Source organism: Rhinatrema bivittatum, chromosome 7 (assembly GCF_901001135.1).
Source record: "Rhinatrema bivittatum chromosome 7, aRhiBiv1.1, whole genome shotgun sequence".
Classification (NCBI taxonomy): Eukaryota; Metazoa; Chordata; class Amphibia; order Gymnophiona; family Rhinatrematidae; genus Rhinatrema; species Rhinatrema bivittatum.
This window is the reverse complement of record NC_042621.1, coordinates 39,851,762-39,875,324: the sequence shown is the minus strand read 5'-3', so window position 1 is coordinate 39,875,324 and position 23,563 is coordinate 39,851,762. Positions and strand designations below refer to the sequence as shown.

At 41.3% G+C, this 23,563-nt stretch overlaps 1 protein-coding gene across 4 annotated transcripts in view; it reads left to right on the top strand.

The window, feature by feature from the left end:
- Positions 1-23,563, top strand: part of ZFHX3 (zinc finger homeobox 3) — an 876,987-nt gene that overhangs the window by 601,605 nt on the left and 251,819 nt on the right. For all 4 annotated transcript variants that reach the window (XM_029608283.1, XM_029608281.1, XM_029608282.1 and 1 more), the window contains one exon: positions 5,917-6,024. In XM_029608283.1, coding sequence (XP_029464143.1) covers positions 5,917-6,024 — 108 coding nt within the window. The remainder of the gene's footprint in view (positions 1-5,916; positions 6,025-23,563) is intronic.

Below are 23,563 nucleotides of genomic sequence, written 5' to 3'. Positions count from 1 at the left end.
TGTGCAAAATTTAGATTATCTTAGCAGAGAAGGGAGGAGGTTTATTTCTTTGCCTTTTGTCACAAATTCAGTATCTCGTCTTAACTGCTTCAGCTTTTCAGCCAAAGTCAAGCATAAACCCTTGCCACAGCTACACGAGAGAGGGCAGGGAAAGAGACACTGAAACCAGGCCTGCTTTCTGTTTAGTACCAAGGAAACCATTTGGGGAAGCTCCCCAGGAGAGGGAGATCCTTTACACACTGCAGTGCTCATCTGTTTGTTTTGTCATCTAGCCAGCTTCACCATCAAGAGGGACATCAGCATCACAAACTGGTGACATTGGGGTGGATCTGTTCCCTCCCCCTTTTTGAATATTCGGGGGGGGGGGGTTAAGATAATTTTTAAAAGCTGTGTACTTCACTGCTTTTTCCCCCAACATCTCTTAATGTTCCTTTTTTTTTTTTTCTTTATAAATATCCATTTGAGTTGTTGGTCACCCTAACAGGCCATACCCAGTATTATTTTTGCAATGCTTGATTTAAAATAAGTAAATTGCAAGTTTATATTATACTTCACTACTGCACTTTTCCCATTTAATGTTCTTGTTGGATTTACTATCTACTTACACAATACTAGTTACAAGGGTTAATTACTGTTTTATTCTGGTGTGATGATTTTATCTGGTCTGTGGTGCCACAAATGAGAGGTTGTTTTGGAAGGGTACAGGCTACGAACCCGAAGATAAATCGTATTAGTAAATATAATTTCTCATGTGGTGGTACTCACCACAAGCATAGGGGGTAATTCATAGTCCAGACCAAGGGAGGCAGCGATAAAAATATGCGCTAAAAAAAGCACGGTAATCTTAAAAGTGCACTTTTTTGACTGCCAACCCATGCTTAAAAAAACACTAAACAAATTCACCTGACTTCCCCAATGGACTCGATGTGGGTGGGCCAGCAGGGCAAGTTCTCTCTCCCATCCCTCTTACATTAAAATAGGGTCTGGGTATCCTCCAGCACCCCCACCTCCTCCCTTCACTTAATATTAATTTATTCACTCCTTCGCTGTCTGCTGATTGGTCCCTCCACTGTCACATGTCAGCGACAAGCCTTTCAGAAGGCTGGCTTTCCAGATTTTTGAAAGGATATTGGACATGTCAGTGAAAGGACCATTTGGCCCTCAGTGAGGGAACAGCCCTGCCGGAGGAGGTAAGGTAGTCTTTGGCAGGGGTTCCTGGATTGGGGAGTTTCATGGCCCAATTTGATTTTTTGAGGTGAGGGGGTTTTGGGGACGACCTTCCCAGACCTGAAGGTAACTTTATTTAAGGTGAGGGAGAGAGGAGGTGGGGGGGCTGTAAGGAGACCCGGACTGCCTGGCCTGCTGATTTGGCATGCTGAAGAGGTCAGGGAACAAGTCGGGCTGGCTTGAGGGAAGTTTAATGCCTGCCTCTGAGCAAGGGTTGTTAAATATCCCACAGTAGTAGAAGATGCGCTAAGCACCCTCCCTGCTACTGCACCTCCTTGTATTGCAGGGTGATAACTGATAAGGCTATTACTTGGCAATTTACATCAGACACGCTAAGCATACTGTGGGTTTTTAAGTGCTAAAGCCTTTTTTTACTACCTGGACAACATTAGCACATTAAAGCATGAGTACCTACCCTCTATAGGCTCAGTGCGGCTTATTATATTGGTCCCCATAGAGAAGTAAGCATGAATGGCAGAGGTGAAGGGTGAGCTTGTGTCTGGGGACTTCTGAAGACTAGTGTTTTAACCACCATGTCACACTTGTACCTTAAACGTGAGAGTGCAGAATGCAGAGGGAGAAGAACGCTTGATTACAGTAAGCCATATAGACTGGAATATTTAAAGTCAAGTGGCAGCTGCTAAGATGTATGTTAGACGGAGGTTGTATGCAGGGATAAGGAAGTTACTCTGTCATTATACGATACCCCTGCAATACAGGCTACAGATCTAGACTCCATGCTCGGGAAGGAAATCAAAGAAATGGCCGATGTGGGGAAGGGGTGGACTTGTCTCTTGTGTATTAAGAGAAGGTCGGATGAGTTCCTGGAACACAAAGATTGGAGACTTGAAAATCTGTTTTCCAGATTTTAGGTGCTGATCCAAGGAGATGCTCGCTTTGGGATCCCTGCAAGACCCTAAGCTGATTGTTTTAATTTTGCCTCTTTAATAATCCACAATTCACCCTGGTATGTACCGGGGGGAGGGGGCTAAATGAGGTTAAAAGTGACACTGTTCAGTCTCCCTTCATGTCAGCCAAATCTCCTGTGTGCCACTGTTGCTTGCTGTGTATATAATGAGTGCAATTAACTTTAAGTAATATAATGCACTTTCCATGGCTTGTCAATTTCTTTCCTTGTTCTCTTGCTGAGTATGGGACGTTAGGAATTAATTACTCATATTCCAGGAGCTTCCATTTCATACTTCTGTATTGATGCAGCTGTACTGATGCTGGAGGAAGTGTCTTTAAGGCAGGGTTCTGTACAGTTGGGAAAAGTTGCTGACTTCTGTAAAAAGCCATTGAGTGGTATTGATTTAAAAACTATTCTACCATACAGTGATCAATTTTATGATCAGTTGATTGATCTCGTGAGGACCCCTATTCTCCCCCACTACGCTGCTCCCCAAGAATTGCTGTTCTGGTGGTAGCTGAAATTCGCAGCAGGGCTTTCTGCAGCGTTGTGCTTGTGAAAGTTGGTATTGTGTGTTTGTAGACTTTTCTAGGATTTCTTTCCCTATTCATTTTATTTTTCTGCGCTCCAACTGATTTTGCAGTTGCCATAGAAATATATATTTTTTAATAGGGACCTAGCAGTTAGTGTTGCATTAGTGATATTGTGTTGCAACTCTGTACACCTGTCCTATCCCCAACCCTCTAAGCCTTGAGTGAGTTATCCCTAGTTTACCCTTCTATCAAGTCTAGAAGCTGAAGCTTTTAGAAATACATCCATTGGTTCTGATGTAATACAGGGTACTTGGCTGTGTACACAAGTGACTGCACAGTTGTGCATACAACCATACTCTTCAGGCAGCAAGGAGTTTTGCACACAAAAAATGTGCACAAACCAGAGTAAGAGCATGCATGCATATTGATGTTCTTCCATGCAAATCCAGCGTTAGTCATGGTATTAGTTTTGTCTGCAGAGGCTTAATTCATATTTTCTTAACGCTGGAAATGTAACTCCTGGCCAGAGGGTGGAGGAAAGTTTCTGGACCTGTTAGTCTGTGGGGTTGAATTGAAGTTCATGGTATCGGAGTCCTGTGTGTACACAAATTGCTTTATATGCAGAAAAACTGCATTATGCATGCTAAACATAGTTTTGTGCACACTGTTTTGGGTTAGCATGTCTTTTTTTTTTTTTTTTTTTAATTCCCAATGTATTAGCATATCAGTAAGTTTCTGCATCAGGGGTTAATGTTTTTAGCGTGTGAGAAAAGAAAAAAGTGCATTGAGATTCAGCACACATTGTTTACTCACGTCTTATTACATTGGGGCGTTGTGAGGGGAAGTATATGAACAGCAGTCATCTTGGTGTCCAGAGAAGCTGATGCCGCAGCCTCTGGCCTGAGATTATTTTTAGTCTGAACTCTGTGATATTCAGGGAAATGGGACAATTGTTTCCCATAGCAGCCCATGTGAAGTGGAAAAAAGCTGAGAGAGAGGAGGCGAAGTCATTCACTATTTAAGCTGGATGCATGAGTGCAAATATTTCTTAACACTGAAGGAAAGCTTCAGATTATTACAACAGATCAGGGCAGAAGTGAGGTGCAATGACTGAACTGGAATGTTCTCACTGCTGGCATAACTGTCTTTACGTCCCGCTTTTTAATTTGCTCTAAACTGAGCCACCAAATTGAAAGTTTACAAAAGAAAAGTGCTAAGGAGACTTCTTTGAGAATGGGATGATGATGAAAGATGGGCTGTCTGGAGTTGGGGCATTCCAGTCATTACTGTGTGGAATTCAGTGATTTTTAGGTGCATTGTGTAATATATAGAGCCCTGCACTGCCATTACACTTTAATCAGAATTCTGCAGTGTTACTGAATCACATCCATCCCTATGAGGCATGAGAGTCCTTACTTCTAAATTCTTACAGTTACAGCTTACATGTTAAGAAGCTGCCATACTGAGTCAGACCAAGGGGCCATCAAGCCCAGCATCCTGTTTCCAACAGTGCCCAATCCAGATTACAAGTACCTGGAAAGATCTGGAACAGAGCCCATGTTACTAATCCCGGTAATAAACATTGGCTATTCCCTAAGTCAATTTGACTAATAGTTTATAGACTTCTCCCCCTGAAACTTGTCCAAACCTTTTTTAAACTGAGCTAAGCCAACTGCCTTAACCACAACCTCTGGTAATAAATTCCAGCGCTTACTTGTGTGTTGAGTAAAAATGAATTTTCTCCAATTTGTTTTAAATGTACTACTTGCTAACTTCATGGAGTGCCCCCTTGTCCTTCTGTTATCTGAAAGAGTAAACAACTGATTCACATTTACCCATTCTAGTTCTCTCATGAATTTGTAGACGTTCATCATATCCCCCCTCGGCCATCTCTTCTCCAAGCTGAACAGCCCTAACATCTTTAGCCTTTCCTCATAGGGGAGCCATTCCATCCCCTTTATCATTTTGGTCACCCTTCCAGTGCCATCTATATCATTTTTATTTTATTTTTTATTTTTGCGATGCGGCAACCAGAACTGGAGACAGTACTCAAGGCGTGGTTTCACCAATCAGCGATAGAGGCATTATGACATTCTCTGTTTTTTTCATCATTCCCTTCCTAATAATTTCTAAAATTGTTTGCTTTTTTGACCGCCACAGCACATTGAACCAACAATTTCAATGTATTGTCCACTATCACGCCAAGATCTTTTTCCTGAGTGGTAACTCCTAACATGAAACCTAACATAGTGTACCTACAGCATGGGTTATTTTTCCCTATATGTATCACCTTGCCCTTGTCCACGTTAAATTTCATCTGCTGTTTGGATGCCCGATCTTCCAGTCTCACAAGGTCGTCCTGTAATTTATCACTATCAGCTTGTGATTTAACAACTCTGAATAATTTTGTCATCTGCAAACTTGGTCACCTCCCTTGTCGTTCCCCTTTGCAGATCATGTATAAATATATTAAATGTATTATATCTCTCTCCACTGAGAAAACTGACCATTTAATCCTACTTTGTTTCCTACCTTTTAACCAGTTTGTAATCCACAAAAGTACATTGCCTCCTATCCCATGACTTTTTAATTTTCCTAGAAGCCTCTCATGGAGCACTTTGTCAAACGCCTTCTGAAAATCCAAATACACTACATCTACCAGATCACCTTTATCCAAATGTTTATTAACCCCTTCAAAAAAAATGTAGCAGATTTGTGAGGCAAGACTTCCCTTGGGTAAATCCATGCTGGCTGTGTCTCATTAAACCATGTCTTTCTATATGCTCTGTGATTTTGATCTTTAGAATAGTTTCCATTTTTCACAGCACTGAAGTAAGGTTCACTGCTGTATAGTTTCCTGGATCACCCCTTTCTAAATATTGGGATTACATTGGCCACCTTCCAGTGTTCAGGTACAATGGATGATTTTAATAAGTTGCAAATTATTAGTAATAGATCTGTATTTCAGAATTCTGGGTTTATACCATCTAGTCCAAGTAATTTGCTACTCTTCAGTTTATCAGCCTGGCCTACTACCCATTCCAGATGGGTATCTCCCCATCATCTTCATTTGCTGGGAATAAGTTTAAAGCAGAGGAGAGACAATTCTGCATCCTTCTTACATGTTCACAGAATCTCCAAGCACGCAGTTTGTTATAACTAACATAATTATTCCTTCTAGCGTTATATTAATGTTCTAATGTCTGTATGTGCTGCTTATAGCTTCTTGATGTTTTTCTATTTTAGAAGAATCTATTGAAGATGTGGAGGGACCCAGCGAGACAATTGCTGATCCTGAGGAATTGGTCAAAGACCCGGATATTGTGGGTGACAGAGACTCAAGCAAGTGGCCAGGTAAGGCTGTAGTCATATCGTGTGGATGAGGTGAGTGTGTAAAGGATCTTAACCTCAGCAATTCTCCCCATTGGTAGTTGCACCTCAACTCCTGCAGAATTGCACAATTCAGGAACCAGTGGACTAAATTCCACTCTTTGGTTTGATGGTTTTCTGTAGTTAGTTTGGGTATTGGTCCCTCACTAAAAGATAAATTTAATCTAAAATCACAAATGCAGAACAAAATGTCATCTGATTTTTTTCAAAATTAAAGTCTGAGTGACATATATTGTGAAGCTCCATAGAGTTTGGAGACAACATTAATATTGGGAACTTGAAAGAGAGAGTTATAAGAACTATTTAGGTTTCATTCCTTTTTAACCTTGTGATGCTTATCTTAATGAAATGGTGTGCCCAAGCCATTAAAGAACATTGCAATGGGTTGGTGAAAGGCAGGCCAGTATTACAATGTGTTTTTGGCATCTACTGCATATGCAGGCACAAGTTCGATGTAATGTGATGTGCTTAACATAAATGTTTTCTGCACTCAGAATGATTTCTGAGGCCCAATACTTCTCTCAGGCATATCCTGACCAAAATCTATTCAAAAAATATCCTTCCCAACAATATCCCATCCCTATAATATTTCCAGCCTCTGCTAAAGTTTTCTCCCCATGCCCCCTAAAAACAGTTTGGGGTATCTACTTTTCACATTGCAGTTGTAGACCTTGTGTGGTGGTCTCAACATTTTAGTTTTGGCCTGATAACTATTTGAGGTCCAGTCAGAATTAGTTTCTAAATTGCAGGTGATGGGCGCAGAGCTCTGAGGTGTTTGGAATCAGATTTGCAGATTGGGAAAAGCAATGGTATAACTCCTGCAAGTGATTTTCTTACATGCTTTTGAAATTGAAGCATTTTTGTTTCTGATCATTCAACTTCAGGAAGTGAAAAATAGACAAACACCTCTGTGCAAGGAAACTTTTCTGAAAAAGCAGGGAGGGAATTTAGCATGCAAGTGTGACATTTAATAATCTGGCAAAAGTCTTGCACTTTGTAAACAAGTGTGTGCTTCCACAATTTCTGGGTATTTTACTCTTCCAAATGTTGCAGGAAATTAAAAGAAGAAAATGAACAAAAGCAACACTATTTCAAATTGTGTAAGAAACTGGCATGCGGGCATTCTGTACTTTCTTGTCGTACTTTTTCTCTTGATTTAAATCTGACTCTTCCTATCCACCTTCATAGGTAAAACAAGGCTTTGAAAATCATGTGTTTGCATGGTGATCCTGTATCGTATATACCCTGAGCTTTATTTTTTGTAATGTTGTTTGCATGCCCAGGATGGACCCTGGACCTTTCCTTCTCTTCCCCCACCACACCCATTTGCAAGCTGCTTGGTCCTTTAGTAGAAATATTGTGCTTCTAGACGAGGCTTGAATCATAGCTTTTAGTGCCTTTGCACCTGGTATGGAAAAGCACTCAAAATATTTCTAAATCGGTTTAGGAAAATCAAGCCTTGTGATTTGTCTGGCAACATCCTGGTGATTGTGCATCAGAATAGTTCAGTGTGCAATCCAGCAGTCACCAGATAGCAGCTCTGCTGCCACTGAAATTCACAGAATAGTTTCAGCATAGAGTGGAACAGATTCCCTGTTGACTATGAAAATCTATTGTTGAGTTAATCCCATAATGTTTTTAGACTGCAGTGTTGCATGCTGGGTATTTTGAAAGACTAAAGCAAGGTTTCCCAAAGGTACCCCACAGCTAGTCGGATTTTCAGGATAGCCACAACGAATATGCATGAGATGAATCTGCATACCATGGAGCCTCAGTATATGTAAACTTCTCATGCATATTTGTTGTGGCTATCCTGAAAACCCGACTGGCTGGGGGTCCCCAGGACAGGTCTGGGAAGCCCTATACTAAAGGTTTTCTGTGTCTGGGGAAATAGCTCCGTGTATTTTTCCCAAAGGAGAGTGGCGTATGTTGTGATAAGGTATCTCAGTTTACACAGATCATTAGTCAAATTCTTTTAATGGTCAACTACCATATATCGTCAATGTAAGTACTCACGGATAGGATCTTCCCTTTTATTCTGTGCATGCGGAGGAGGAGTGTTTGGATAGTTAAAGATGAAGTCTGTGTAAATGCTCCAAAAATGAATGAGGGAAATAGTGAGCTACACTGATGTGACTGTGGGTTATTGCTCACTTGCTTTAGGGCAAACATATGCGTACATGGAAAACTCTACTTTGCCTTTAAAAGACTACATATTTTTATTTCCCCCAATTGTCTCCTTTTTAAGTGGAGAAACTGTACCTTCACTCATGAACCAAACAAATAAAAAGTTCATCTAGCAGAGATGATCTCTCAAAAGGGAATGGGGAGAAGGGATATTAATGATCACTGTTTGAAGGCCATTAACCCAGTGTAACGTCTTTTAACTGCCTGATGATGCTCCGGCTTTCTATAAAACTGTGCAGGCTGCCTCTGCATATGGAGAAACATTCATATCTAGATTTATATGGTGACAAATATTGTACAAATATATTGATACATCACATGTGTATGTATGTTGCTTACTAACTCACAGGTCGATACAGTAAAAGTCGCGGGAGAGCGGGCGATTCAGTAAAAATAAATATTCAAATTAGGGCCCGCAGTAAAAAGAGGCGCTAGGGACACTAGCGCATCCCTAGCGCCTCTTTTTTGACAGGAACGGCGGCTGTCAGCGAGTTTGACAGCCGACGCTCAATTTTGCCGGCGTCTGTTCTCAAACCCGCTGACAGCCACGGGTTTGGAAACCGGATGCTGGCAAAATTGAGCGTCAGGTTTTCAAGCCGCGGGCCGATTTTTACATTTTTTTTTTTAAATTTTTAATTATTTTTAACTTTTGGGACCTCCAACTTAATATTGCCATGATATTAAGTTGGAGGGTGTACAGAAAAACAGTTTTTACTGCTTTTCTGTGCACTTTCCCGGTGCTGGCAGAAATTAACGCCTACCTTTGGGTAGGCGCTAATTTCTGAAAGTAAAATGTGCAGCTTGGTTGCATATTTTACTTACTGAATCGCACAGGAATAACTAATAGGGCCATGTTACGGGCGCTATTAGTTTTGGGGGGGTTGGACATGCATTTTCGATGCGCTTTTACCCCTTACTGAATAAGGGGTAAAGCTAGCGCATCCAAACACGGGTTAACAGTGCGCTCCACCGCAGATACAGTACCCTGTACTGTATCTGCCTGATAGTAATGATGTCAGAAAAGAATCAAATAATCCATCCAGTCTACCCAGCAAGCTTCTTATGGTAATATCTGCCATGCTGTGCAGATATTACCCCCAATTGTATACAATTAGTATACCCCCAATTGTATACATTACCCCCAATTGGGGGTATACATTACCCCCAATTGTATACAATTAGTTTCCGCAAACAGGCTAAAACTGAAGATATCATAGAGGCCCTTTCAGAAGAACTACCCAACCTAGACTTCACAGATGCTAACTCCGCTACCTCTTCATGGTTCCAAATCACCACCAACATAGCAGATAGACTCTGCCCCTCTCAAACAAAAAAAATCAACTTAGAAAAGAATAACAAAAAACCATGGTATGTAAATGAACTTAAAACCATGAAACAGAATCTTCGTAAATTAGAAAAATCATGGCGAAGGAACTGCCTCCCTACCACACTATCACAGTTTCGTATTCAATTACATGCCTACCGAAAAGCCACAGAAAAAGCAAAGAAAGATTTCTATGCCACAAGAATACATCAATTCCAGTTCAACCCACAAGCCCTCTTCCATTATGTAAACAGCCTCATTACATCCCAAGACAGAGGCAACCCTGACAATGACGATGAAACAAAATGTGAGAATCTAGCGTCTTACTTCCTTTCCAAAGTGGAAACCATTATGGCACGCTTCACAGCTCATTCTGGCTCCCCAAACTCACCTGCACCTAAAAACACCTCAATAAACTGCTCCATTCAAAGCACTCAATCACACCCACACACAAAAAACCCAACTTCCTCTCTATTGAACTTCGAAAACACATCTGCAGTAGAAATTGAAACCACTCTCAAAAAAATCAAACCCGCCTATCACCCCTCAGACAACCTGCCCACCAAAATACTACTCACAAGCCCGGCTACTATAGCCAAACACATCGCAAATATCCTGAACAAATCCATTACGCTAGGCCAAGTCCCAAAGCAACTCAAGCATGCCATTATCAAACCCACTCTCAAAAAACCTAATCTGGATCCTAATGAACTAGCCAACTATCGCCCAGTATCAAACCTGCCATTCCTCTCCAAAATACTGGAAAAGATCATCAACAAACAACTCACGGAATACATTGATGAACATAACATACTCTCCACATCCCAATATGGTTTTCGCAAACACCATAGTACAGAAACGCTACTCATCACCCTCTCAGAATCTATACTTAAAGCCATGGACAACGGACAATCCTACATACTTGCACTATTAGATATCTCTGCAGCATTCGACACTGTCAATCACCTCACACTCATCAAACGCCTCATGGAAATTGGCATTGCTGGCACTGCCCTACTATGGTTCCAATCATACCTTAGTGACAGAAGCTACAGTGTAAAAATGGGTTGTAACAAATCCAACCCTGTCAAACTATCTCAAGGAGTACCACAGGGTTCATCCCTCTCTTCTACACTCTTTAATATATACCTCCTCCCCCTCTGCCATCTCCTTTCTAAACTGGGTATTCAGCACTTTATATATGCTGACGACGTGCAGATACTCATCCCCATCAATGATTCCATTACAAACGCAATGAAAATCTGGAACTCTGCGCTATCTGATATAAATAAACTGCTCTCCGATAACTTCCTAGCACTCAATACTAACAAAACAGAGCTACTCATTCTTTCCCCTCCTAACAACCCTTCACGCAGTCTCTCCCCCACACCCTCACTACCCAATTGCCATCCTACCCTACAAGTCCGCAACCTTGGCATCATGATAGATAACCAATTTAACCTCAAAAAAATTCATTTCAGCCACCATAAAAAGCGGATTCTTCAAACTCCACACCTTGAAGAGAATCAAACCTCTCCTTCATAACTCCGACTTCCGCACAGTTCTGCAAGCTATGATCCTGTCCAAACTTGATTATTGCAATGCTATCCTCCTAGGCTTACCAAAAAGTACTCTACAACCCCTACAGTTATTACAGAATGCTGCGGCACGTATCCTTACCAACACTCACCGTCATGACCACATCACTCCCGTCCTTCAATCATTACATTGGCTCCCCGTAACCTCCAGGATAATATATAAAGTACTCACGCTCATACACAAAACCATTCATAACCACGACATGCAATGGTTCCCAGAACAGCTCCGGCTTCACACTCCGACAAGACCCACAAGAACACATCACCTGGCCAAACTCCAATTACCCTCTCCTAAGCTCATGAAGCATACCACCTTTAGAGAGCGATCTTTCATCACTGCAGGAACTGCCCACTGGAACAAAATGCCTTCCCAACTACGCCAGGAACCCTGCCACAAAAAATTCAAGCACAATCTTAAAACATGGCTGTTCAAACTAGCGTACCCTGACTGACGAACTAACTCTCCCCAAAGATGCAACATAACTGCCCTTCTGACACTCACCCTCTCTATTCTCCCTCCCTACCTCCCACCCACTGTGGGTATACTCCCCCTTCCTTCCCCCCCGTCCCCTTCCCTTCATTACTTCACCCTCCTAATTATCCTGACTGCTTTGTTTAACTATCTTGTTAAATCTAACTTGTACATATGTATATAATTCTCGTTTTATCATCTCCTGCCCTTGTTAACCCTCTCCCTGTTAATGTTTTTATTGTAAAGCTAGTTGCTAAGTTATGTTACATTGTGAACCGAGGTGATGTTTTGCAAACGTGCCTCGGTATATAAAAAACCCTTAAATAAATAAATAAATAAATAAATTACCCCCATGTTTCTCTTGAGTAGCAACTACCACTCCCTGCAGTTATTATGATAACCCATTCATTAAATATTAAGATTATAATTTATTTATTTATTGTATATATGGTGCTTATATACTGCCTGTGACAAAACTGTATGAGATTAATATAAAAACATAATTAATAAAATGGCAAACATACCCACCATGTAGAGAAAAAAAAACTTGCATGGTTCCATCAAAAACTGAAGGTTTACAAATATGCCTGCATAAGTAGGAATGTTTTCAACACTGATGTGAAGGTTATTTTATTCTATCACATAAAAACCTTTTCTTCATTAATCATTAAATAAATCACTCTGAATGGGACTATGGGGATGCAAGAGATTGGAGGAGAATAATGTCCGATCAACTGTTTGCATTGTAACCAGTGACATCACAAATTCCACAAGTGTTCCTGTACACAAAAGGTTTATTCTAATGTTCTGTGAGTGGAGGTTCTTCAGAGCATTTCCTTCATATTCTTGAATGTGGGAGAGGAGAGAGGAGGCCAAACTTGGGTGGCTTACCAACTCGCAATGAGGACTTTTTATACTCCTAGTTTCCATGGATTAGCAACGCTTTGCTAGCAAGAAAAGACCCAGATTTTAGATTTCGGTGGCACAAGTGGAACGCCATTCCGCCTCTGCCACTGCTGGAATGCCCACTTACTATTTTGGGTTTGGAGCCAAGGATTCGCTGCCTTAACATCTCTCCCAGTTCCTGGCTCAGCTCTAGCTCTGCTGCTGGAGTCCCATCCCCCCTGCCTGACATCATCTGGGAGAGCTGGTCTTTATAATCTTACTAAGGACCGCAGAGGGCTATGTGCATGAAGGAGCACCTGAAGGCCATGCCTGAGTATTGTGCAAGCTCTTATGCACCACTACATTGAGTCATGTTTCTTGTTTGTATCATGAACCTTGGAACCTATGTAGAGGGGATGGTCTACTAATAATTTTCAAGAAATATTGGAACTTTCCTCCTATTACTTTGACAATCCTCTTTTCCTATGAGATTCTTCTAATTACCTCTAAATATGTAAATAGTTACCACACCTATTATACCCCAGGTTTGTTTAAACTACAATAGTTCTCTTTTCCTTGATTGTCTTTTTAACACACCCATAAACCTTTCAAAAACATTGTTAGGTGACTTCAACCTATACGTTAACATCACGCCACAATCTTTGGCTTGTGAAATGTTTTTAGAACTTCTAAATGTTTGGGGATGGGAGCAGGTCATCGATACACCAATTCCCAAAGCAGGTGATACTCTTGATCTGTTATTTCTAAACCCCTCTGTCTGCTCTCTAAATCCTGAAAACCTAACCATTGACAAGGTTCCTTGGTCTGACCACTTTCTCATTAAAACATTAACTTTGTGTTCTTTTCACAGCCTCCCCCTAAGAATCAATCCTTCTGCAAACACAGGTGCATTGATTCAGATCAATTTAAAGTGCAATTATAACCTTTGTTAGCATTTCCTAATGATACTCTCAACAATAGGATTACCAATTGGCACAGCTCAATTCAATCACAGATAAACTAGCATCTCTTAAACTATATAATCCAGATGTAATGGTGCACTCATTTTTAATGCTACAGAAACAAGCCTTATATAGTAACAAAAAGTAACTTAGTATTTGACAGCAGAAAAAGACCAAATGGTCCATCCAGTGCCCACCAAGTTTCTTATGAAAGTAACTGCCATTCCATGCAGGTTTCCCCCAAGCCTTATGTTAAGGGTAGTAATATTAACAATCAAAAATAAGCACTTCCAAACCCATTATTAAAATCACTGTCAACATTTTTACAGCGTGAGCAGCCTTCCTGATAATTCTGACAATGCTGCTTTAACGTGCTGTGCTTTTTCGATTTGGTTGTAGAAGCAGTCCTGCACTTTTTCCCTAATGTCTGTGTATCTGTACCCCAGACCAAAAAGTCAGGGCGCCTGACTACCCCCCCCCCCCCCCCCCAATTGAAGCGGAGAGTTTCAGTTGCATCAAAATCATTAAAGTTAATTGATTAAGGGTAGTAATCCCCATGCCTTCTGATAGGAGTAGAAGCTGCCGCTCAGTACAGGTTACCTCATGCACCCTTTTCTTCATTTACACTCTAGCCTAGGGGATCCACAGTGTTTTATCCCATGCTTTTTTCAATTCGTTTATTTTTGTCTTTGTCACCTCTTCCAGAAGGACATTCCAGGCATCCAGTACCCTCTGTGTGAAGAAATATTTCCTGATGTTGGTTCTGAATTGTCTTCACTGGAGTTTCATTTTGTGATCCCTAGTTCTTCTGCTTGCTTTCCAACAGAAAAGGTTTAGGATCATGCATCAATAAAACCTTTCAAGTTATCAGACTGTCTGTATCCTATCTCCTCTGCACCTCCTCTCTTCCAGGGCATACATATTCACATCCTTCTGATAGACCACCACACCATTTTGGTTGCCCTTCTCTGGACTGCCTCCATCCTGTCTCTATCCTTTTTAAGATACGGGCTCCAGAAATGAACACAGCACTCCAGAAGGGGCCGCACCAAGGACCTGTATAAGGGCATTATCACCTCCTTTTTCTTACTGGTTATTCTATGCAGCCCAGCATTCTTCTGGCTTTAGTTTCTTTTCTTTTAACCAAAACTCATCCTGTATGTTTGTCTTACGAGATTGTAAGCTCTTTTGAGCAGGGATTGTCTTTTTGTATGTTTGTACAGTGCTGCGTATGTCGTGTAGCGCTATAGAAATGTTTTAGTAGTAGTAGGAATAGTTATCGCCTTGTCACATTGCTTTGCCATCTTCAGATCACAAGAAACTATCACTCTAAGGACCCTCTCTCACATACAGTTCTTTTGGATTACTGCACCCCAGATGCATGAGACTGCACTTCTTGGCATTGAATCTCAGCTGCCAAACTTTTGACCACTCTTCAAGCTTTCTTAAACCACTGTTCATTCTCTCTACTCCTTCAGGCATCTCCATTCTGTGGCAGATCTTAGTATCTGCAAATAGGCAAACTTTACCTTCCATCCCTTCTGCCAGGTTGCTCACAAAGATATTGAACAGAACTGGTCCCAGAACTGATCCTTGTGGCACTCCACTTAACACCATTCTCTCTTCTAAGTAGGTTCTATTTACTATTACACGCTGTGTACTGTTAGTCAACCAGTTTGTAATCCACTCCACCACCTTGGTGCTCACTCCCAAGCTTCTCATTTTATTTGAGCGTCCTTTGAGGGGCTGTAACAAAGCTTTGCTAAAATCCTAGTATATCACATCGAGTGCTCTTCCTCAATCCAATTCTCTAGTCACGCAATCAAAAAAAATTGATCAGATTTGCCTGAAAGGACCTACCCCTGGTGAATCCATTCTACCTAGAGTCCAGCAACCCACCAGTTCACTATCCTTTCTTTGAGTAGAGTCTTCATTAATTGTCCCATCACCGAAGTGAAGCTAACTGGACAGTAGTTTCTAGCTTCTTCTCTATAACCACTCTTGTGAAGTGGGACCACCCCTGCTTTTCTCCAGTCACACGGCACCACTCCTGTTTCCAGGGATCTATGGAACAGGTCTTTCAGCAGACCCGCCAGCACATCTCTGAGCTCTCTCAATGTCCTGGGTTGGACCTCATCCAACCCAATGGCCTTGTCCTTTGTTTTCCTAGCTCTTCCCATACTGTCTTCAGGAAACGGGGTTACATCTACTGCACCGCCATCTACGGTCTTCTCAGCCAGCAATGGTCCTTCTCCAGGTTCTTCTTTAGTGAACTGAAGTATTTGCATAATATTTCTGCCATTTTTCATCTCTCTCCACACATTGCTTCTCGTCATCTTTCTTATGAAAAACAGAAGCAAGGTGGAGAATAAATTCCATTTCTTAAAATCTCAAAATCTATCATGAAACATTTGCACAATAAAGATGAGTTACAAACTCTGCTAAAAAAAAAAATAAAAAAAATCATACTTTAGCAACCACATTAAGACATCTATGTATAGCCCACAAGAACTGTTCTGTGTTCATGGTTTAATCAACCTCCCCTCGTTAATTCCTTCCTTTCCATTGATCAACTCAACCACAGATCTCTGCAAATCTTTTGTTATGTTTTTTTCTACTATAGTCACCAGTATCTGTGCAATGTTTCCCACAGACACTCCCCAAGTTAATAATGCATCCATTCTTTGTTCTGACTTTGAACATCTTTCAATCTGAATTTTTGCACATCATAAATGTTACATTCATCATCTTACCCTTTAAATCCTTGCTTCAGCCCTCTCCTCAAGCTAACATGCCACGAAATTATTTAACCCACCTTCAGAATTATACATTTATTACTGTCCACGGGCCATTTTCCCGCATCACTGAAACAAGCTACAGTCTATCCATTGTTTAAAAAAAAAAGAATCAGAGCCGATCCTTCTAATTTCTCGAATTTTCAACCAGTCTCATCATTACCACTTTTTACAAAAATAATTGAAGCTGCAATCTTAAAACAGACAGATTTCCTTGACACCAACTCAGTACTTAACCAATACCAATTTAGTTTTAGAAAACATAACACCGAAACTCTTGCTGTCTAGCATGGATTCTGTCTTGAGGGGTGATGTCTCAGGTACATGCTAATTCTTTTGGATATTACGTCAGCATTTTGGCGCCTTAAACATAACATTCTGCTTTCATGCACCTCTGACATTGGCACTATTCACTCCTGGTTTTCTTCATATTTTTACAAATAGATCATAACAGGTTAGAACTGCGACCTCAGCATCAGCATGGCATCCCATAAGGATCATCTTTATCTGCAGCATTATTCAACATCTGTCTCACTCCTCTCTGTTGCTTACCCTATAGGCCTGTCCTATAGGTTTTGCGCAGATGATATATAGTTTTTCTTCCCTTTAAAATCTACTTGGACTGCCACTACTGACTTTAAGAACATAAGAAGTTGCTTTACTGGGTCAGATTGGCCACTGCTGGCATCCTATTTCCAGCAGTGGCCAATCCAGTTACAAGTACCTGGTAAGTACGCAAACATTAAATTGATCTCATTCTACTGATGCCAGTAATGAGCAGTGGTTATTCCCTAAGCCAATAGGATTAACAGTTTATGGATGTTTCCTTCAGGGACTTATCCAAACCTTTTTTAAACCTTGCTACATTAACTACCTTAACCACATCCTCTGGCAATGAATTACATAGCTTAATTGTGCGTTGAGTGAAATTTTCTCTTTTTTTTTAAATGTGCTACTTGCTAATTTCATGAAGTGCCCCCTACTCCTTGTATTATCTGAAAGAATAAATAACAGATTCACATTTATCCGTTCAAGTTCTTTCATGATTTTATAAAACTCTATCATATCCCCCATGTCATCTGTCTCTTCTCCAAGCTCAGCAGCCCTAACCTCTTTAGCCTTTCCTCATAGGGGAGCCATCCTATGCCCTTTATCATTTTGGTCACCCTTCTCTGTACCTTCTCAGTGCAACTATATCTTTTTTGTGATGCGGCAACCAGATTTGCGCACAGTTGCGGTCTCACCGTGGAGCGATACAGAGGCATTATGACATGCTCCATTTTGTTCACCATTCCTTTCCTTATAATTCCTAACATTGCTTTTTTTTTTTTCACTTCAGCACACTGAGCCAACAATTTTAATACATTATCCACTAATAAACTGTATTATCCAACAAATAAATTTAACCAATACCATATTTTTCACTATGATAGCTAGATCTTTTTCCTGGGTGGTAACCCCTAATATGGAACTTGACATGTAACTACAGCATGGTTTAATTTTTCCCTATATGCATCACCTTGCACATTAAATCTCATCTGCCATTTGGATGCTCAATATTCCAGTCTTGCAAAATCCTTCTGCAATTTATCACTGTCGTTTTGTGATTTAACTACTCTGAATAATTTGTCATTTTCAAATTTGATCACCTCACTCATCGTATCCCTTTCCAGATCATTTATAAATATACTAGCCGTTAAGCCCGTAACAACGGGCTCGGTCCGTTTCCTTCCCACTCCCTCCCCCTCATTCTCCCTCCTCCTTCACTCTCTCACCCCCACCCCCTCCCTCCCCCTCTCACCCCCTCTCTCCCTCCCTCATCTCCCTTCCCCTCTCTCTCACCTCCCTCTCTCTAACACCTCCCTCCCCCTCTCTCACCTCCCTCTCTCCTCCCTCTCTCTCTCACCTCCCTCTCTCTCTCTCTCTCACCTTCCCTCTCACCACCTTCTCCTCCCGCTCCTGCCGGCAGATCTCGGGGGGGGGGGGGGGGGGTATCACACGCGCGCGGCGGCGCTGCTTCTCCTGCCGGCAGATCTCGGAGGGGGGTGTCACTCGCGCGTGGCGCCTCTGCTCCTCCTCCCGCTCCTGCTTCGCGGCCGCCGCCGCTCCTGCGGCCCCACCACCATGTTTTTTGTTTCGGGCACGCACGGCTCTGACCAACGTGCTGGCCCGCACATGCGCGGTAGAGCTGCTCTCTACTGCGCATTTGCGGGCCGTCGGTCAGAGCCCATTTATAAGGTAGATTAAAAAGTACCAGTCTATGTACAGATCCTTGACGCACTCCACTGTTTACCTCTCTCCACTGAGAAAACTGACCATTTACTCCTGCTCCATTTCCTTTATTTTAACCAGCTCGCAGTCCACAGTGTCAATGACATTTCCTGTGCCATTTCTTGTTTTTTTTTAAATGAAATGAAAGGAAAACAATTTCATCCATTTTATTTGTTTTTTCATTTCCCTATGGGTCCCCGCCACAGTCACCATTTTATTTTGTAGCCCACACAGCCTGGTGGAAATTCTTCTGGTACATTGCAGATCAACCTGGAATCCCTCCAGACCACCCCCAGCTTACCCACAATGATAATCTGCTACACACTATTTCGCCAGTATTAAAACTTGGTTATCACATAATAGATGAGCTCTTAATGTAAAAAAGACAGAAATCATGATATTAGGTTTTTCATCCCATTACCCCACACCTGATTTTCATTTTTGATATCCAGACACTCCAGATATCCCAAAAACTGACAATCTAGATGCAACAATTAACCCGTCACTATCCATGAAACCACATATCTCAAGCATAGTGCAAACCTCATTAGCCAAACTGAAATTACTTCACCTCAAATCATTGTGAAATCCCCCTGACTTAAGAACCATATTCCAATCATCTATCTTCTCATCACTTGTTTCAACTCCCCATATATTGGTCTACCACAAAATACCATTCGAGCATGCCAAATTATTCAGAATTTGGAGGCCCATATACTAACGGGCCAAATATCTGTCACCACATTACTCCAGTATAATATTCATTTCTCTGGTTCCCAATACAGTGGCACATCCAATACAAATTAGCTTCAATAGATATTACCTGCTACATAACATTACCTCTCCTTGGATTAGCACCACATTAAAGCTATATACCGCTAGTCAAACCCTTTGCTTCTCTAGTCAACTTCTTATGGATATTCCATCTCCGGGATATGCTTGTCTTGAGTCCACAAGGGAAAGAGCCTTCTCGATAGCTGGCCCTCTCCTCTGGAATTCACTGCTTTCCCAACTACGCAACATTCAGGACTCCAAAGAATTTTTAAAAAGCTCTTAAGACCTTTATATTCACCATCGCCTTCAAAAGCCACCATGACCACCAGGCCAACATATGAGTCTTCCCGTTCTCAATATATGTTTACCAGGCATTCTTGTTCCACATGACATTTATTTTGGGCATCGTATGGATGTTTTTGTATGGTTTCTTTCTAGTTTTTATGTGTATTTTAATTCTAAACATTATGTATGTTTTTATGTATTCCGCCCCAAACGTTAGAGGGAGTAGGTTATAAATGATTTTAAACAAATAGATGGGGTTTAGGACTGCAATCCAGAATAGCATTTTCCCTGGCCATTCTAATCTTTGTGGTCACATGGTCACCGTCGTTTTTCTTTCCTCTTTCTCCTCCTGTTTGTATGCTTCTCTCCCTGCTCTTTATTGTCCATCCTTCAGTCCATCTGTGCATTTACACATCTGTAGCTATACATCTGGAAATCATTTTTGTGCATACTACTAATCATTTCTACCACACTCTTCGATATATACAGCGCTGTACAAAAACATACAAGAGATCTGCTTGCTAGAGCTCTGACTAATCACACACAACCTTTCACTATCTTTAATTGGTGAGACCAAGCTTGCTTTCTTTGGGGGCCTTCATTCCCTTATACAAATCCTGATCACCTAATTCCAGGGTTCCAATGGTTTCTTAGCCAGGAGGATGGTAGACATCGCCTGCTTGATTTAATTCACTGTCTTGTCCGCAAGGAGAGGTCAGTGAGAGCAGCTCTGGTCCCCATCTGCACCTTGCTGGTTTGCTTGCTCTGTTCTATGTTAGCATGTTGCAATTCACTGGGCCGGTTCTTGCGCACCCTGAGAAATGCTCTCATTTTGCCTCCCTGACTGTATGAACACAGCAGTTAGAGCTAGAGAGGAGAGTGGTTGCTGACCAATGTAGGGAGGTTTTTTCTTCTCCTTTTAATTAATTAAAAAAAAAAAGCAGCGTCATGTCCTGGAGCAGGTGACGAGATGGTTTACGGAACGTAGGGTGATGGGAACCTCAGGCTTACGGAAAATAGCATGAATTAATAATCATTTAATTGGCTCGTCCATTATGTTGCTGGGTTTGGAGATGGAAGTTTAGACAGAGGGGCCTGTTAGTGCTGCTCTAGCTAAAAGATTCTGATGGGGGATGGGCTTCTTACCTTCAGTCTTTCTTGAAGAATCAGAGAGGAGCCTTCAGCATCTTGAAAACAAATGATCATAATGAAGCTGAATTGAGCCTGCATATTGTTTATAAAAAAAAAAAAAAAAAAAATTTCAGGTGCACAGTCACAGCACTAAGAACAGACAATTCCTATGGACAAGCAGCCAGGGAATCAATGACGGCATGCTGGAACCAAAATCTCAGGAGAAATGTACTTTAGACAGAAGTGGGGTTTAAATCAGAATATATATATATATATATTATATTTTATAATCATTTATAACCCCCCCCCCCAAAAAAAAAAATATATATTCTGATTTAAACCCCATTTCTGGGAGGTTCTTAAACACAGAGAGAGTATTCACCAGATCAGATTATTCAGTTTGACCTCTATACAAATGATATATATTGGACCTAGTGTTTGTTTTTTGTGCTTCCTGTTCATGGAGCCACCTGCATTGAACTATAGAAATACAGTGTGAGATGTACCTCTTGAGTACTCTGGGGTTCATTTGCAAAGTTAAACACGTAATAGTAATAATTTTGTATTTATATTCTGCCATTCGTGACCCCTCAAAAGTGGATCACATTCAGGTACTGCAGATATTTCCCTATCCCCAGAGGGCTTATGTACTTGCTAGCCCCCCCTCACCGCAGAACAATGCAGTTTTCAAACACAAGGTGCCTGTGTACACTGAGTTTGAAAATCGATTTGCACATGGGTATCTATATGCACATACATTTAGGCAAGAAAAGTTAAGCACGCCAGTGACTTGCCATCCGTGCATATACCTTTAGAAAATGCAACGTATATCTGTGCATCTAAGAGATGCCCTTGGAATACATCTTTTTATGCAGTTATGTGCATGTTCTGAATGCACATGCATACTTTTTAAGTGGCTGAAAATCTACATACCCGCATGCAGCTGACTTGCACAGGAGTAACTATTTTTACCTACATAATAGTCAACACTCATGTTGTGTATATCTTTCATAGATTGATCACCCAGTATTATATAGAAAAACCTCACGGATGAGGCACAAGAGCTTTCTGTGTGAGAGATCTCTTTGAGGAACAAGTCAAAATCACTAAGCCTTCTAAGTAAAATTGTCGCCTCTTCCAAATACTTATCCTATATGATAATAGTTATGGCCTGTGGTAAATTTGGCTTTTGCAGCACCACAAAAGGTCTGAGCAGGACCCCTCCATCGCCTCAGAAAATGCCTTCTGGCAGTGAAATAGCAAACTCCCTTACCATGATCATGAAGGAACTGCAATCCCTAAGGGTACTAATGACAGAGAATCATGGTACAGCAAAAGAAATTAAATCAGAAGTGGCTTCACTTACAGTGTAATTCTCTTTATTTCAAAAGAAAGTGGAGGAATTGGAGGAAAGGACTTCTTGTTGGAAAATACTGTCACTACTACCAGACCAAATCAAATCATTGTTGATCTGAGAAGGCGCTTCGAAGATGCAAATTATAGGAGCTGGAGAAACAATCTGGCAATTTGGGATTCCAGAAGGAATGGAACGTGGTGATCCGGTGAAATTTACGGAGACTTTTCTGCCAAAGCTATTGGAAATGCAGTCTGTGAAGGACTGTGAGACTGGAAAGAGCACAGAGAGTGCTTCTATAACACCAGCAACAAAAAAATATCTGAAAGCACTTGTGATATGATACCATGAACCTCTGAGAATCATGCAAACTTTCAAGGTATGGGCACCTGTACTGTTAGAAGGAAAGAATGCTGTTTGTCACAAATTTACGTAAGCCCAGATCAGAAAAAGAAGACATTTCTGGCAATGTAAGAGCAACTAAGAAATTTGAGAGTAATGTTTGGATTGTTCTATCCAGCAAGTACAAAACTCCTTGTGAATAAAGATCAAATTATTTGAGGAATAAAAATTATATTGATTCTGTTTCAGATAATGTAAAGAAAGTCAGTGGTTCATATGTGCAGAAAGTAGAGAGACAGAATACCAGGGTAAGACAGTTTTATGTACTGTACTCCTGGCTAAGAGACTGTGTGCTGATTTTTTTTTCTTTATTATTTGCACTGTTATAGTGTTTGTAAAAAAGAGTCGGTATATGGATTTGGTTTTAAGTAAGATTCTTGATTAATACTTAAATTACAGAAAAAATGGAGTACCTGAGAGACATAAGAATTACTGTGATTTAGTTGAAGTGAAGTTTGCAGATGTGGCACCCCTAAGGGATGGCCACTAGATGTCACCTAGTCCCTATAGATAACATAACAACTAGAGCAGGGGTGGTTTAACTATGGCCCGCAGGCCAAATCAGGCCTGTCATTGGCCTGTATCCGGCCCACTTAACTTTTAAAAATTAACATTAACTGCCGCCTGCAATGTTCCCTCTGAGTGATATGCTGAATCGCAAGGTGCTGGTTCCTGACCTTTGCTGATGTCTGCACCCGACAAAGGGGAGGAGGTAAACATGCGGCCAAACAGGGTGGGCGGGCGGGCAGCTGAGAGTCTGCGCCACTTGGAATCCTGAATAAAGATGTGATTGGCTTGCTGAAAGATTTAAAGCAAGCCAATCACATCTTTATTCAGGATGCTGTGCAGCGCAGACACTCACCTGCCCGTCCGCCTTTCCCCTTTATAAGTACTGCGATTGGCTCTTATATTTGCTGTAAGAGCCAATAGCAATACTTATACAGGGGAGAGGAGAGAAGAGCCCCGGTGTGTCGGTTCCCATCCCTCACCAGCGAGGAAAGACTCTGTTGTAATTGTGCTGCTGCGGTTCCCATCCCCTGCCAGCAAGGAGACGTCCTGTTGT